A 14,449-nucleotide genomic window follows, 5' to 3' on the forward strand; every position below is an offset into this window, starting at 1 on the left:
TGATCGGATAAAACCCAAAATTAAATTTAAATATTAAGTGTGAGACGGTATATTTTAAATAAGCCAACGGTCTCCCTTATTAGTCCATTAGTAAGAATATATGTATGCCTTGTGCCAATTTTATTGGTCTCCCTATAGGAGGGCTACATTGTTTTGATTACTTGATTGGACCTATTATTTTATAGTAAAATTAATTGTGACCACCCTATAGGTGATATAATTAATTTGGTACTTGATAAATAATTAATTTAAGGGTATACACTTAAGTCAATGATATTGTGAAAATTTCCTATAGAATATTTTTACAATATATTTTGATGGCCAAAATCAAGCAATACTAAATTAATATTGCATGAGTTGCTAGATATATTGAATTTAGTGGGAGGGTCCCAGCCTAGCTATAAATAACATGTTTTTTCCTAAAGAAAAAATTATGTATTTTGGAGTTTTAGGTAAATTGCAGTGTTGTAGTAGTTTTTGGGATCTACAAATACATTTCATGCATAACACATAATTTTATTTATTGCACTGCTCATTTAAATTTATTTTAATTTCAGAAAAATGACTGGAAATTCATTGTCTATGATATTAACCAACAACCAACTAGTTGGAGAAAATTACATTGATTGGAAACGTAATTTGTTGATTGTCTTAACTGCGGAAAAACACACGTTTGTGCTCAATGAACCCTGTCCATCGGTGCCTACGGCGGAGTCCACACTAGCTCAGAAGCAGGCTTATGATAAGTGGATCAGTTCTGATGAGATGGCCCGTTGCTACATTTTGGGATCCATCTCAAATGTGCTGCGACAGAAACATCAGAACATGGACACTGCTACAAAAATCTTGGATAGCCTCCAAGAAACGTTTGAGCATCAAGGACGTCAGGCACGACAAGCAGCCATTAGAACCATTATGAACATGCGCATGAAACCTGGGACGCCCGTGAGAGATCATATGCGTGCATTGATCGCTCAGTTTAACGTGGTTGAGGTGTTAGGGGCTGAAATCAAATCAGAGACTCATGTTGACATGGCACTTGAGACTCTCCCTGAGATGTTCTCACAGTTTAAAGTTAGCTATAACATGAATAAGCTAAATATGTCCCTGACTGAGCTGATGAAGGAACTCCAAAATGCTGAAAGTGTTCTTAAGACTAAAACTGGTGATGCATTTGTTGTTGCTTCTGCTGGGCCATCTTATTCCAAGCCGAAAGGTAAAAATGGGAATAAAAAGAAGAAGCCCAACAAGAAGGGTCCACAACAAAATGAAAAGAAGGTCAAGGTAGATGGCAAGTCTAAGGGAAAATGTTTCCATTGCGGGGAAAAGGGTCATTGGAAGAGAAACTGCCAAGGATATCTAGCTTCCAAGAAGCAGGCTAGTGGTGAGTTATCTTTTATTGAGTCTTGTTTAGTGGTTGATTCTACTGATACTTGGATTGTAGATTCTGGAGCCACTAATCATATATGCAATACTTTGCAGGGGTTCCAAGTAACCAGAAGTCTCAATGAAGGGGAACATACTCTAAGAGTTGGCACAGGGGCTGTGGTGTCTGCAAAAGCTGTTGGAATTGTTTATCTTTATTTTTCGAATAATAAACATTTGGTTTTAAGACATTGTTATTATGTTCCGGAGATTACTAGAAATTTGATTTCTGTTGCTTTATTGTTTAGACAAGGATATTATGTCCATTTTTCACAAATGGTGGTTGATATTACCTTGAATAAAGCCCTTATTTGCAAGGGACATTTGAATAACGATTTGTATGTCTTAAAACATGATGACAGCTCTTTGCATCACATTGAATCCAACAAGCGAATTAAATTGTCTCCCACTAATGAAACTTATTTGTGGCACTTGAGACTTGGTCATATCAACCTTAATAGAATTCAACGGTTGGTAAAGGATGGTCCTTTAAGTAATTTAAAGTTGGAATCCTTGCCTGTATGTGAATCCTGTTTGGAAGGTAAGATGACTAAGAGATCTTTTAAATCTAAAGGACATAGAGCCAATGAAGTTTTGGAATTAGTGCACACTGATGTATGTGGACCAATTAATGTACAAGCTAGAGGAGGATTTGAGTATTTCATCACCTTCACTGATGATTACTCTAGATACGGTTATGTTTACCTAATGTCCCACAAATCTGAATCTTTTGAAAAGTTCAAGGAATTCAGAAATGAAGTGGAAAAACAATTAGGTAAGAGCATAAAAACACTTCGATCAGACAGAGGTGGCGAGTATCTATCCAATGACTCTAGAACATACTTATCAGATAATGGGATAATATCCCAATTGAGTGCACCAGCTACACCTCAGCAGAATGGTGTCTCTGAAAAGAGAAATAGGACTTTGTTGGACATGGTTAGGTCCATGCTAAGTTTCTCTAAGCTCAGTACATCTTTTTGGGGATATGCTATCCAAACTGCAATATACTTATTGAACATGGTTCTTTCTAAATCAGTCTCTGAGACAGCTCTTGAATTGTGGAATGGGCGCGTGCCTAATCTAAGACATATTCAGATATGGGGATGTCATGCTTATGTGCTAAAGAGAAAGATGGATAAAATGGAACCTAGATCAGAATTATGCATGTTTGTCGGATATCCTAAAGGAACAAGAAGATATTACTTCTATAGTCCTCAAGACAAGAAGATATTTGTAAGTACAAATGCAACCTTCTTAGAGGACAAGCACATAGAAGAAAGTGAATCAAAGAGTAAGGTTCTTTTGGAAGAGATTGCTAAATCATCTACTCCAGAGATCTGCACTGAACCTACTCAGTTTGAATTCACATTTCTACCACCATTAACCACTGGTTTCCAAACAAATTAATTGGTAGAAGACATTGGTTCCAATGATCGGTCACCCCGTCATATCCAAATCGAGAATGAAGGAAATGATCAAGAAGAGAACTTAAGACAACGACAATCAATACCAGTCAGCCAAGAACCTCCACAACTTAGACGTAGTGGGAGGGTCATTCGACCACCTTCTAGATACTTGCTCTATGGAGAATCATTTGATGCGGTTTCCATTGAACAAGAGGAGGATCCCATCACGTACAAAGAAGCTATGGAGGATGTTGACGCTGACCAATGGAGGAGTGCCATGGAATCAGAAATGAGATCCATGTACACTAACTCTGTCTGGGTTCTTGTAGACATTCCTGAAGGTGTGAGACCTATAGGGTGTAAGTGGGTCTACAAGAGAAAGAGAGGAATAGACGGAAAAATAGAGACCTTTAAGGCTAGATTGGTAGCCAAAGGTTTTAGCCAAAGAGAAGAAATCGATTACGATGACACCTTCTCACATGTGGCTATGATAAAGTCTATTCGGATCCTCTTATCCATTGCAGCTCATTTTGATTATGAGGTGTGGCAAATGGATGTCAAGACATCATTTCTTAATGGAAATCTTGACGAAACCATTTATATGGTACAACCAGATGGTTTTATTCACAACGGTCAAGAGCAGAAAGTATGCAAACTGAAAAAGTCTATTTATGGACTTAAGCAGACGTCTAGGTCTTGGAACATCAAATTTGATCAATCTGTGAAAGATTATGGTTTCGATCAAAATCTTGATGAACCTTGTGTCTATAAGAAAATTTTGGATGACAAGGTGATTTTTCTTGTGCTATATGTGGATGACATCCTACTTATTGGGAATAATGTAGGGGTGATGACATCTGCCAAAAATTGATTGTCTCAACAGTTTGACATGAAAGACTTGGGAGAAGCAAGTTATGGTCTAGGTATCCAAATCCTGCGGGATAGGAAGAATAAACGGATTGCTTTATCTCAATCTTCATATATTGATAAAATATTGGTGAGGTATGCAATGCAAAATTCCAAGAAAGGTCAAACACCTTTTAGACATGGAATTCACTTGTCAAAGGACCACAATCCCAAGAATCCAAGTGAAGTGGAATACATGAAAAGAGTTCCTTATGCTTCGGCTGTAGGAAGTCTTATGTATGCTATGCTATGCACTCGACCAGATATTTGTTATGCTGTTGGGATTGTTAGTAGATATCAGTCAAACCCAGGACCAGAGCACTGGATTGCTGTAAAGCATATTCTCAAGTATCTTCGCAGAACTAGAGGGTATATGTTGGTTTATTCGGCTTCAGAGTTGGCACATGTGGGTTATACTGATTCTGATTTTAAAGCTGATAGAGATTCTCGTAAATCCACATCAGGATCTGTGTTCACATTGGGTGGTGGGGCCGTTGTTTGGAGGAGTATCAAGCAATCATGTATTGCGGATTCCACAATGGAAGCGGAGTATGTAGCGGCTTGTGAAGCAGCAAAAGAAGCCGTTTGGCTGAAAAAGTTTTTGCTAAGCCTTGTGGTTGTTCCTGCTGCATCAAATGTCATTACTTTATATTGTGATAACAGTGGTGCAGTGGCAAATGCAAAAGAACCAAGAAACCATCAGCGTGGAAAACACATTGAACGAAAATATCACCTAGTGAGGGATATTGTTCAACGAGGAGACGTGACAGTGTGCAAGATAGCACCTGCTGAAAATCTTGCTGATCCTTTCACCAAAAACTTAACTGCTAGAGCTTTTGAGGAACGTATTCAAAATATGGGTGTACTAGACATGACTCATTTACTCTAGGGAAAGTGGGAGGATAATGAAATAATGTTCGATAGTATGATGTCCATCGAGTACTTTTATTATATGTTGATGACATTTTGAAATTAAAATAATATTCATTTATTTGTTTATATAAATTTATTTTGAGCAATGCATATGTCCATTGGATTGTTGTATTATTATAAATTGAGTGTTTAAGTCGTTAAACACATAAAGATTCAATTTGTTATTCAATCCAAAGTTTTATTGTCCACGATCGGTAAATAAATAAGGACAAATTATTTTGATAAGATCGTCTCAATTTTATTGAAGCCTATCTTTGGTTTGGTAATAAAATTGGGGATACATTTTGTCTTGTGATTNTGTTACAAATTAATTTTGTTTATGTATTAACGGGTGGTGATGCATATGGTTGCGTAATTAAACGCTGTTGTTGCATGTACATGCGAATAATCATTTGAAAATATTTATTAAAAAAATAAAAATCAGTTCTAACTTATTAAAATAAATATGAAAGTACAAATTTATTATTGTAAAGTATGGGATGTATTTTTTGACAGCAAAACAAGTAAGCTTGTATGTGAACTAGTAAAATCATATATAATCGGCAATTTTTGTTTATCCGAATTAAATGTTGTGCGAAATGTTACGACATTTCAGACAACATGCAGCGGAATATAAAATTTTATGACACAAATTAACGTTAAGCTAGTAGATGGACCAGAATGAATTTTTTTTGTACTTGTGTGATGACTTAGAGCAAAAATAATAACTAACATTAGTGATCATAATCAAAAATCAATTTTTTCAACACGTCGAGAAAATAAAATGCTTTCTGAAACAAACAACAACACTAAAATATAATTAAGAAAGCAAAAAAATGATGCCAAAAACTGAAGCAATAAAAACAAATCTTCAGCCAACTCCTTCACAGATGTTATATGCAGATGTCTCCAACAATCACGGCAACACGTGAAACATCACTCTTCAAAACAACGTCTTTGTAGAATGTTTTTCTCTGAAATCCACGACGTGCAAAGTGCACACGATATGCATCCACGAAAACTTCAAAGTGAAGAGTGAAAGACAAAACGGTCTTGAGAGCACAAGAATTAAAGCACCTAAAAGAACGACCGCTCTCTTTCCTCAACTTGCTTACTTTATTTATAGTTGTCTCATCTTCTAGGATTCATCTTCAAAGAAATCTATAAGATATAGAAACAAGAATTATATTAGAAACAATATCTTTTTAAATCAATAATATCATATATTAAAAATTCGTTATCATAAATATCATATCTAAAAAGACAAAACCATTAATTCAATATCTCATGAAATCTTAAAAGAAGTTAAATTTTAAAAATTATTTCAAGAGATAAATTATATCTTGTAATCCAAGATAATTTTGCCTTTCGATTATAATAAAACACATGACATTGACTCTGATATTATTTTTAAAACTGAACATTTGTTGTTTTACAAAAAAAATCATAACTGATGATAACGATATGACTCAAATCATTTAAACAGTATACCAGACAAAAGAACCACAAATCAACGGGTGTTGTCAACTTGTCATCTTCTAAGATGAATCAACATTGCCGCGTATGCAAGTAGGTAGTGAGCGGCAAAGAAAGATTCATTAGCTGATCAAATATTAGCCAAACTTGTGGTTAAGAGCATTCAATACCAATTGTTTAGTGGATTTATAACCCACAAGTTTTGGCCAAGACTTTTAAGATTTCTTGTAGAATTACATAAAAGTAATAATTAATTACATCGTTTAATATATANATCTTTATTCGTGAGACTGCTCAACTATGTCCGTCCATATTTACAATAAGAAGGAATATTTTTTTTATGAGCGATCACAAAATTGATTCATAGAATAGTATCACCGGATATTTTGTGTATATTAAATCTAAATATGAAGATAATGGTTGGTGTTGCGGATTGATGAGCATTTTAAAAAATGTTTTGGTCAACTGTCGGACGGCAATAATGCGCACATTTTGACATATGTTGCAAAATATGAAATTGACGCAATAATTTTTGAGCCACACAATACTTAATAAAATAAAAAAAATCATATGGGACAACATTTTTTAATTAATAGACATATTTTTTTAGTATAATAATTGTACGGTAAAACAAACTAAACACGATATTTAAATTATTGTACTATTTAAAAGATTTAAATCATATCGTTACAATTAGTTATATTTTTTTATAAAACGACAAGCGTTCATTTATATAATTTATCTTAGAGCCAATGTCAAGGATTATATTTTCGTTTATTACAAGGAGTTCGACTATTAAGAATGAGAATGTTGATTGCAATAATTGTTCATATTGATAAAACAATCTAAACACGGAAAATTTATAGAAATATGATTCCTTATTTAACTAGAATTAACAAACTACTCGGTTTTTAAACATCTTCCTATGTTAGAAGCATTCATTTATATTAATCTTCTACAATTTAAATATGATTATATGTTGAGCACCATGCGTTTAATGTAAAATTTATAAAAAAAACATGAAAAATCATTATTAAAAAACCATAAATAAATAAAATTTAACCAATAAGTAGGACTGAGCACTTGTTGTTTTACCAAAATTTATAGCCGATGGTAATTATGCAACTCAAATCTTTTAAACCGCATAGCAGCCTAAGCGTCATGGTTCGATTACTCTACCTAGCATTGACAATTATTACGTCTCAACAATCACTCTTCCAATAATTACACTATTTGCAATGAATGAGAATCGAATCTTTGACTTTGACTTTGATATCAATTGTAGGACCGGACAATACTGTTTTATCAAAAACTATAACTGATGTTAATTGTGCAACTCAAATGTTTTAAACACCATAACATCTTAAGAATCATGGTTCGATCGTTCTACCAAACATAGAGAATTGTTACACCTCAACACAATATCATATAACTAATTCAATAATGCTAAATGTACAACAAATATATCGTACATCGATATTTAAAATAATTATATCCTAATATTTGTCTATTATTTCATGAGGTTTTTTTATATTGAATTTTTTATGTTATAAAAATTATTTTACAAATTTCATTCTATCCCCCAAAAAAAGAGTGCTAACCATATAAATTATAACATTAAGGGACACGAAAGCCGGCGAAACTTATGCATCCATGCCATGAAAGAATAACGCACCTATATGTACCTACTCTAGATTCTAGAGATTGAAAAGTCTTGCTATTTGCTCATTTGACCCCCGGTAATTTTATAATTATCATTTTACCCTTATAAATTTTTAACAATTTATCATTATTTATACTATAATATTGCGTCAGTTTTTAAATAAAAAAAATTAATAAATCAAAGGTAAATTTCTTATTAAAAAAAGTTGTACTAACACACAATGCGTACATAACAAAATCTTAATCATCTTTCTATTATCATGTAAGTATTTACTTGCTAGAGTAGGTTTCTTGTGAGACGGTCTCACGAATCTTTATCTGTGAGACGGTTAATCCTACCGATATTCACAATAAAAAGTAATACTCTTAGCATAAAAAATAATATTTTTTCATGGATGACCCAAATAAGAGATCTGTCTCACAAAATACGACCCGTGAGACAATCTCACACAAATTTTTGCCTACTTGCTATCATCATCAAGATTCACGATCTTCGACGGTTGTATTTGGATAAATGAGCTCAATTTATGTATACATACTCGAATTTTAAAAATAATTTTAGGTCTTAATTTGGAATGACACTGATATCTGATTTATTTGAAATTAATTATAATAATCGAAAAAAATTAAATTTAACATAAACGGAATTTTAAATATTTAATCCAAATAAATTAAATTGAAATCTATGAAGAAATGACTTCTCCATTCTTAATGTGGATTAGAGTCAGCAAGATTAGCACCCAAAAAGCACTGATTAGATGCCACATTCCCCACTTTTCCCACCATGATTAGAAAATTACAGGGGCATAAATGTCAATCCTCCCAAATTTTGATATCATATATATTTATTCTACAAAAAAAGATATTATATATATTTTAAATTATTTCATACAAAGATTTTTTGACAATATAAAATAATATTAATTCTACTAATCTCTTGATATTATTATTCTTTTAAAGTGACAAATCCAACAAAGATTTTTTCTCACTGGATTCCATATTGCCCAAGCATCACCATTAAATAATACTCATTAATTATAAGATTATGTTACGAATCAATTTTGTAATACAGATATCTGACTTGACGTAACTCATGAAAATATAAATTTTTACTTCAAAAATATTATTTTTTATGATAATTATAAATGGATCAATTTGTTTCATCGATAAAAATTCGTCAAATTGACTTAAAAAAACATGATCTAAATAATATTATTTTATATAATTATAAACTTTAATGTCGTAAATAAGGAATTTAATCATTGTTATGTTTCCTTGTCTCGTTTTGATCATTGCTGCATGCAGTTTTTCCATTAACGTCAAACCCAAATTCGGACTAGTTCCATTAATATGAAACACATGGCTGAATTGTTATTATTATTTTTTTTTAAAAAAAAAGAAGACAACAACTACTATTTATTTAATTTCTTATGGTTTGATAAATTTTTTCAATAAAAAAAAAATTATTAATGTTTGTCGATATATGCAGTTGAGAGTTGGAACCCATTTTTTTCGAGTCGTGGTTCTTGGATTTTAGCTTAAACTTGATTTCTCATGCTCAACATAATTAATCTTGTTCTTCCATCTGTTTCCCAAACATGGGGTTTCCTCAAGAAATCTGCGTTAGTCCAATTCCGCTGGATTCTGTTCCACCACCATTAGTATTTTCTTCTTGATAAAATGTGAGTCTATATATACATGCTGTGGATATATTGAGGAAGTGCAAGGGAGATTTGTGCTGATAAAGAATGGATTTTTGAGGGGAAAGAAGGAGAAAGATCTGGTTTTTAAGCGGATAAATGAGGGATTTAGCAATGGTGTTTACGGATGAACTCTCTTAGTCGTTTTATAAGTGGGTTTTTGATTTTGTGAAAAAGGTTTTTGATTTTCAGCTGCTATGTACAACGGTGCAATAATTGAACTTTTCAGGGGAAATAGTAGAAAGTAGGGGCGGGGACAGGAATATTTGAATTGGGTTTTTGATATAGTGGGTAGAAATCTTGAAATATAGAGAGAAAATGATATCTTCGGGTATAAATTTGGTAATGACAGTGATTGGATTTGCGGTGAGTACTTTGTTCATAGTCTTTGTATGCACAAGGCTCATTTGGGCTCGGATTCAATTGAGCGTGTCGAGACGGTCCTTTTCCAGGGCTCTTAGATCTGATCTTAGCAGTGTAAGCATTTGTTTTCACCTTTTTTTTTTTTGTACTTCTTGGATCTGTTTTTCGGGTGGATTCAGATTTGAAGTCCCTTGTTTATCATATTATGTTTGTTTATTTTGTCTGGACCTTTCTTTTACCACCTGATTTGAAACAATAAAGCAAGCCCTACCCATTACCGAATTAGTTCAGTAAATCAGACCAGCAATGGCTCCACAGTGGTATGGTCATCGAAACGTGACACTTGGAATGATTTATGTGAGTAAAAAGATTCGAGGCGTAGCGATGCCGTAATTAGAACATTAGGTTCACATGTATTTTAGTTCTTCGTATTATAGACTATGAAAACACATGATCCTGTGCTCACCTTGCATTTTTCGCATTAACTGAATTTGCTGCATGGCAGCCAATGCATTATATATGTCTTGGATCATAATTTTTATGGGTAATTATTTGTGTTTCAAACATGAGTTGCAGCTTTGGTCAATGAAGTTCGACTTCGTGTCATCAATTTGGTATTTTGCTATGTTTGTTCCCTCAAGTAGTTCTGAAGCTCTTCTCATGTTTGAGCATTTTCGGACGGAATATTGTTTATTATGCTTTTTCACTTGTACATACTTCTCTCCATCACATCGTTATGACAGTATACATAGGGAGCCCGACTTTTACTGAATTAATACTCCTATACATTTTGATTCAACAGTTTCTTTTGTTTTTTTTGTCATTGTATACTTTGTTATTCTATAATGACAATTGAGAATCTTCATTGTAGCTTTGATCGCTTTTAACTTTCAGATCTGAATGATTGTTTATCTGATTCGTTATATACAGTTGGAGCATGGCCTTCATGGCCTTGAGCCTATTGTGGTGTCAAATTTTCCTACAAAAAAGTATCAAGAATTGTGCTTCTCCTCGAAAGAAAATGCTCTGTAAGTTAATCAATATTCTACGACTTTGTGAGTATCGGTCCTCTGAATCATTTTTTTTCAAAATTTTAATGGGTGTTGACTTTTTGCTGAAGAGATTCACTTGCATTGATTTTGAATCGGTTCTTTATAGACATAGAAGATACTTAAAAAAACTGAAGTTCTTTGACTTTGCTCAAGTATTGCCCATCGATTACTTTATGAAGTAGAAATTGGATTAATTTCATGTATTTGTTTTCATCTCTTTTTTGGTCGAAATAGTTTTAAGTGTATAAAGTCAAACAGAAATATTAACATAAAACTTTTTTTTAAAAAAAGAAAAGAAATATTAACATAAAACTGTTAGATTTATGATCCAGAGTTTCACATGGTTTCTTGGAAGAACTGTGAATTGACCAAACATTTATGTTTAAAGAGTATCTACCAAATTTTGGCGGCATCCCTTTGTTCTTTGTCCCAATATAAATGCTGTCACTATGCCAGTAAATTCATTAAAATGTGGTGTGGGGCATATTCTAAGAGTCAGTACGATTTGAAACAGGTTCTCTGTGAAATCCGGTGAGATCATGACCATATACCTTGTTTTAACCATAATTATCGAAAGCCCTTAGGCATCACTTAAAGCTCAGCCTTTGTACCTCAACACAAGGTCAGGCTCAACCCTTTGAAGCCTAACTTTGGTGTGTTTCAAAGACTGAAAGCGATAATTGTATAGATTGTAGTGAAAGATCGATCATAGATAAAATGTCCAAGGCTCGTCAAGGTGTGAATTATCTCCAGGGCTTAAGTGTAAGTAGGAAAGCGGGTGCATCCTTTATTGAAATCAGTCATGTAATGCACATGATATGCATACGCCACAAATTATTTGATCTGAGACTTCCGTGTTTAGTGAGACTTCGATGTTTAAGAACTTTTTAAATAGAGACTTTGATGTTTAGTGATTTCAAATGATGGGGAAAAAACATCAAGTAAATTTGATCTATATCTAAGATAATTAACAAGAAGAAATGAACTGTATGATAAATTCAGTAGATCGTGCTCCAAAAAGACCCAAAAAAACTAAAGCAGGCTCAGGCGTGATATATATTGGATATTTACATTAAAAGAAGTGAGTTTGTTTTAGTAGACTCGCACCCCAAACTTACCAAGTTACTAGTTACCATGAGGGGCTGTTGTTTATCAAATAGCTACAGATTAATGACGTGCAAAAATGTTTCATTCTCTGTACCTCGAATTTGAAACATGCATGGAAATTTGAATTTAGATTTTGTTGAATTATAGGATTTTAGAAGGCAGAGTCTCTTGGAAGTAACCTACGCATCACTATTTCCATGAATGTAATAGACGTTGTTTTAAATTTTTATATTTGATGGAAACTTTTGTTTGAAAAACATTTTCAAAGAAATCCTTCCGAAATCTTTTCGCTAACAAACCTTGAAATTGCTTCTTTTGTTGTGCTCGTTTCTCATTCTTGAATTGTGCTTGGTAACTGGTCGGTCTGCTTTTGCTCGTCTGAGATTCTGCATTTCAGTGTATTCAAACGATATTTTTATACCCCATTCAGAATACTAGTTATTCTACTTTTTTGTTCCCTTTAAGAATCTATTGCCAGTGTTTTTTGTGAGAACTGTCATATCTTCTACTTGCTGTGGAGTTAGCAGAGTGGTGAAGGTGGACTAGACTAAAATTCGAAAAATTTATCGGTGAGCGATCATCTTCTACGAGCCCTATGATCCCTCCTGCTCTGCTTTGTTTGCTCAGTTTGGACAATTACTTTTCGAACATTAATCGAGAATTTAAACGTGTTTGATGGATTATTTACATATATGTTATTGATACTCTTTTAACATAAAAAAAAGGTCCTACCCGCAGGTGCACGGTATGCCTATCTGAATACCATGATGAAGATACATTACGCATCCTCCCTGTATGCGGCCACTATTTTCATGCAACGTGCATCGACATTTGGCTTCACAGACACTTCACGTGCCCCGTATGTCGAATTTCTCTTCGTGAACTCCCAGAGAGACGGTGGTGCATGCAACCGATGTTCAGCTCAGCTATCAGATCCCAATACACAATGCAATCCATCAATTCACATTACTGTCATTGCATGTTAAGCGGGCAAAGGCCTTCTTCGAGATCACATGAAAACCAAGTGATGGATACGATTGAGGAGGCGCATTGCGAAACCGAGGGGGTTCGAGCTGATGCTAGAGACAGCAATTAAGTGGCGATTGAACGGAAACTGGGGAGCCCCTCTGATCAATGAGCATGATTCTCGTGAGTCACATCTTTCCATTAATGGGTGTAGATTGCTACTTGTCTTTGCCATACACGATGCTTTTTTATTTTTCAATTTTTTTTTGTTTTTGGTTTCTGTGTATATAAATGGCGGCTTTAGATTCTTTCTTTCTTTTTTTAAAAAAAATTAAAGTTGATACAATTGTGAGAAAAATCATCGATCGTTAAATATAATCTTAGGTTGTGTTTGAAGAGATGAATTTCTAATCCATTGATTTTGATTATAGTTTTATTGTTTAAAATAAAACGATTGATTAAATCTTAAATTCACATTTTACTTAGATAAAATAGAATATATTTCAAATTACATTATTATTTAGTGAACTTCAAATTCATCTTAATTGATATGAAATATTATTATATAAATATGTGACGAGTGAATTTATAGTTTTCGGACAATAAAAATATATTTGAAATCTATCCATTCAAACACAACTTTAGTTTATTATCTCAAAGATGATTGAAATTTTCATTCAAAATGGAATAGTATAAATTTTTGAATTTTTCGGTAAAAGAAATTGAATAGTTTCTAGATTGTACAACCAAATTTTCATAATTAATTTGTGAAACATAAGTATAAACCTTCACTTGCATTTGGATCGAAAAATTTGAAAGAATTTGATTTTATATTCACATCTCAAATCCATAGTAAAAATGTAAAATATGAAATATTTTGTATTACTCGACTTTTTTTATTGTTTCAATTTCAATTTCAAATTCATTTTAATATTTTGATTTGAAACTTAATATAAATCAAAATCTTTCCATCTAAACACAATCTTCTATTATTCTACAAAGCTTATTTGAACAAGACTTTATAATTTTCCTATAGTTTTAAATTCATATCAACTTATAATATAAATAATTCTGTATATATGCTCCAAATTTTTTTTATATCTTCACATTTTTGAGAATACTATCACAACCTCCATTTAATATGAAAATAATGCATATTAGCCAATAAAATAATTCTTCTCTTTCACCTTTTTTTTTCTTCCAATTTTAGACTTTTTTTTTCAGTTTTTTTATGACACAAAAACTTTTATAAAACTGGTTTTTTTATATAAAATATAGATCAGATCGAATCTTCGGATAAATAACATGATTGAGACTTAATCTTTATAGGTAAAAATTTGTGTGAAACGATCTCACGGGTCGTATTTTGTGAGACAGATATCTTATTTGGGTCATCCATAAAAAAATATTACTTTTTATGCTAAGAGTATTATTTTTTATTGTTAATAATCGATAAGGTTAATTCGTCTCA

General features: G+C 32.8%; 1 protein-coding gene and 1 long non-coding RNA gene across 2 annotated transcripts; both read left to right on the forward strand.

The window, feature by feature from the left end:
* The first annotated feature begins 1,007 nt into the window (after positions 1–1,007).
* On the forward strand, positions 1,008–2,443 carry LOC140977582 (uncharacterized). Its single transcript, XM_073442339.1, has 2 exons — positions 1,008–1,384; positions 1,483–2,443. Exons 1-2 carry the CDS (start codon positions 1,033–1,035, stop codon positions 1,509–1,511), a joined length of 381 nt encoding a protein of 126 aa, XP_073298440.1. The 5' UTR covers positions 1,008–1,032; the 3' UTR covers positions 1,512–2,443.
* Positions 2,444–9,263: 6,820 nt separating this feature from the next.
* Positions 9,264–13,336, forward strand: LOC140976982 (uncharacterized). Its single transcript, XR_012175354.1, has 3 exons — positions 9,264–9,967; positions 10,784–10,881; positions 12,751–13,336. It is a non-coding gene; the product is annotated as an uncharacterized lncRNA (long non-coding RNA).
* The last annotated feature ends 1,113 nt before the right edge of the window (positions 13,337–14,449 follow it).

Source organism: Primulina huaijiensis, chromosome 5 (assembly GCF_012295235.1).
Source record: "Primulina huaijiensis isolate GDHJ02 chromosome 5, ASM1229523v2, whole genome shotgun sequence".
Taxonomy (NCBI): Eukaryota; Viridiplantae; Streptophyta; class Magnoliopsida; order Lamiales; family Gesneriaceae; genus Primulina; species Primulina huaijiensis.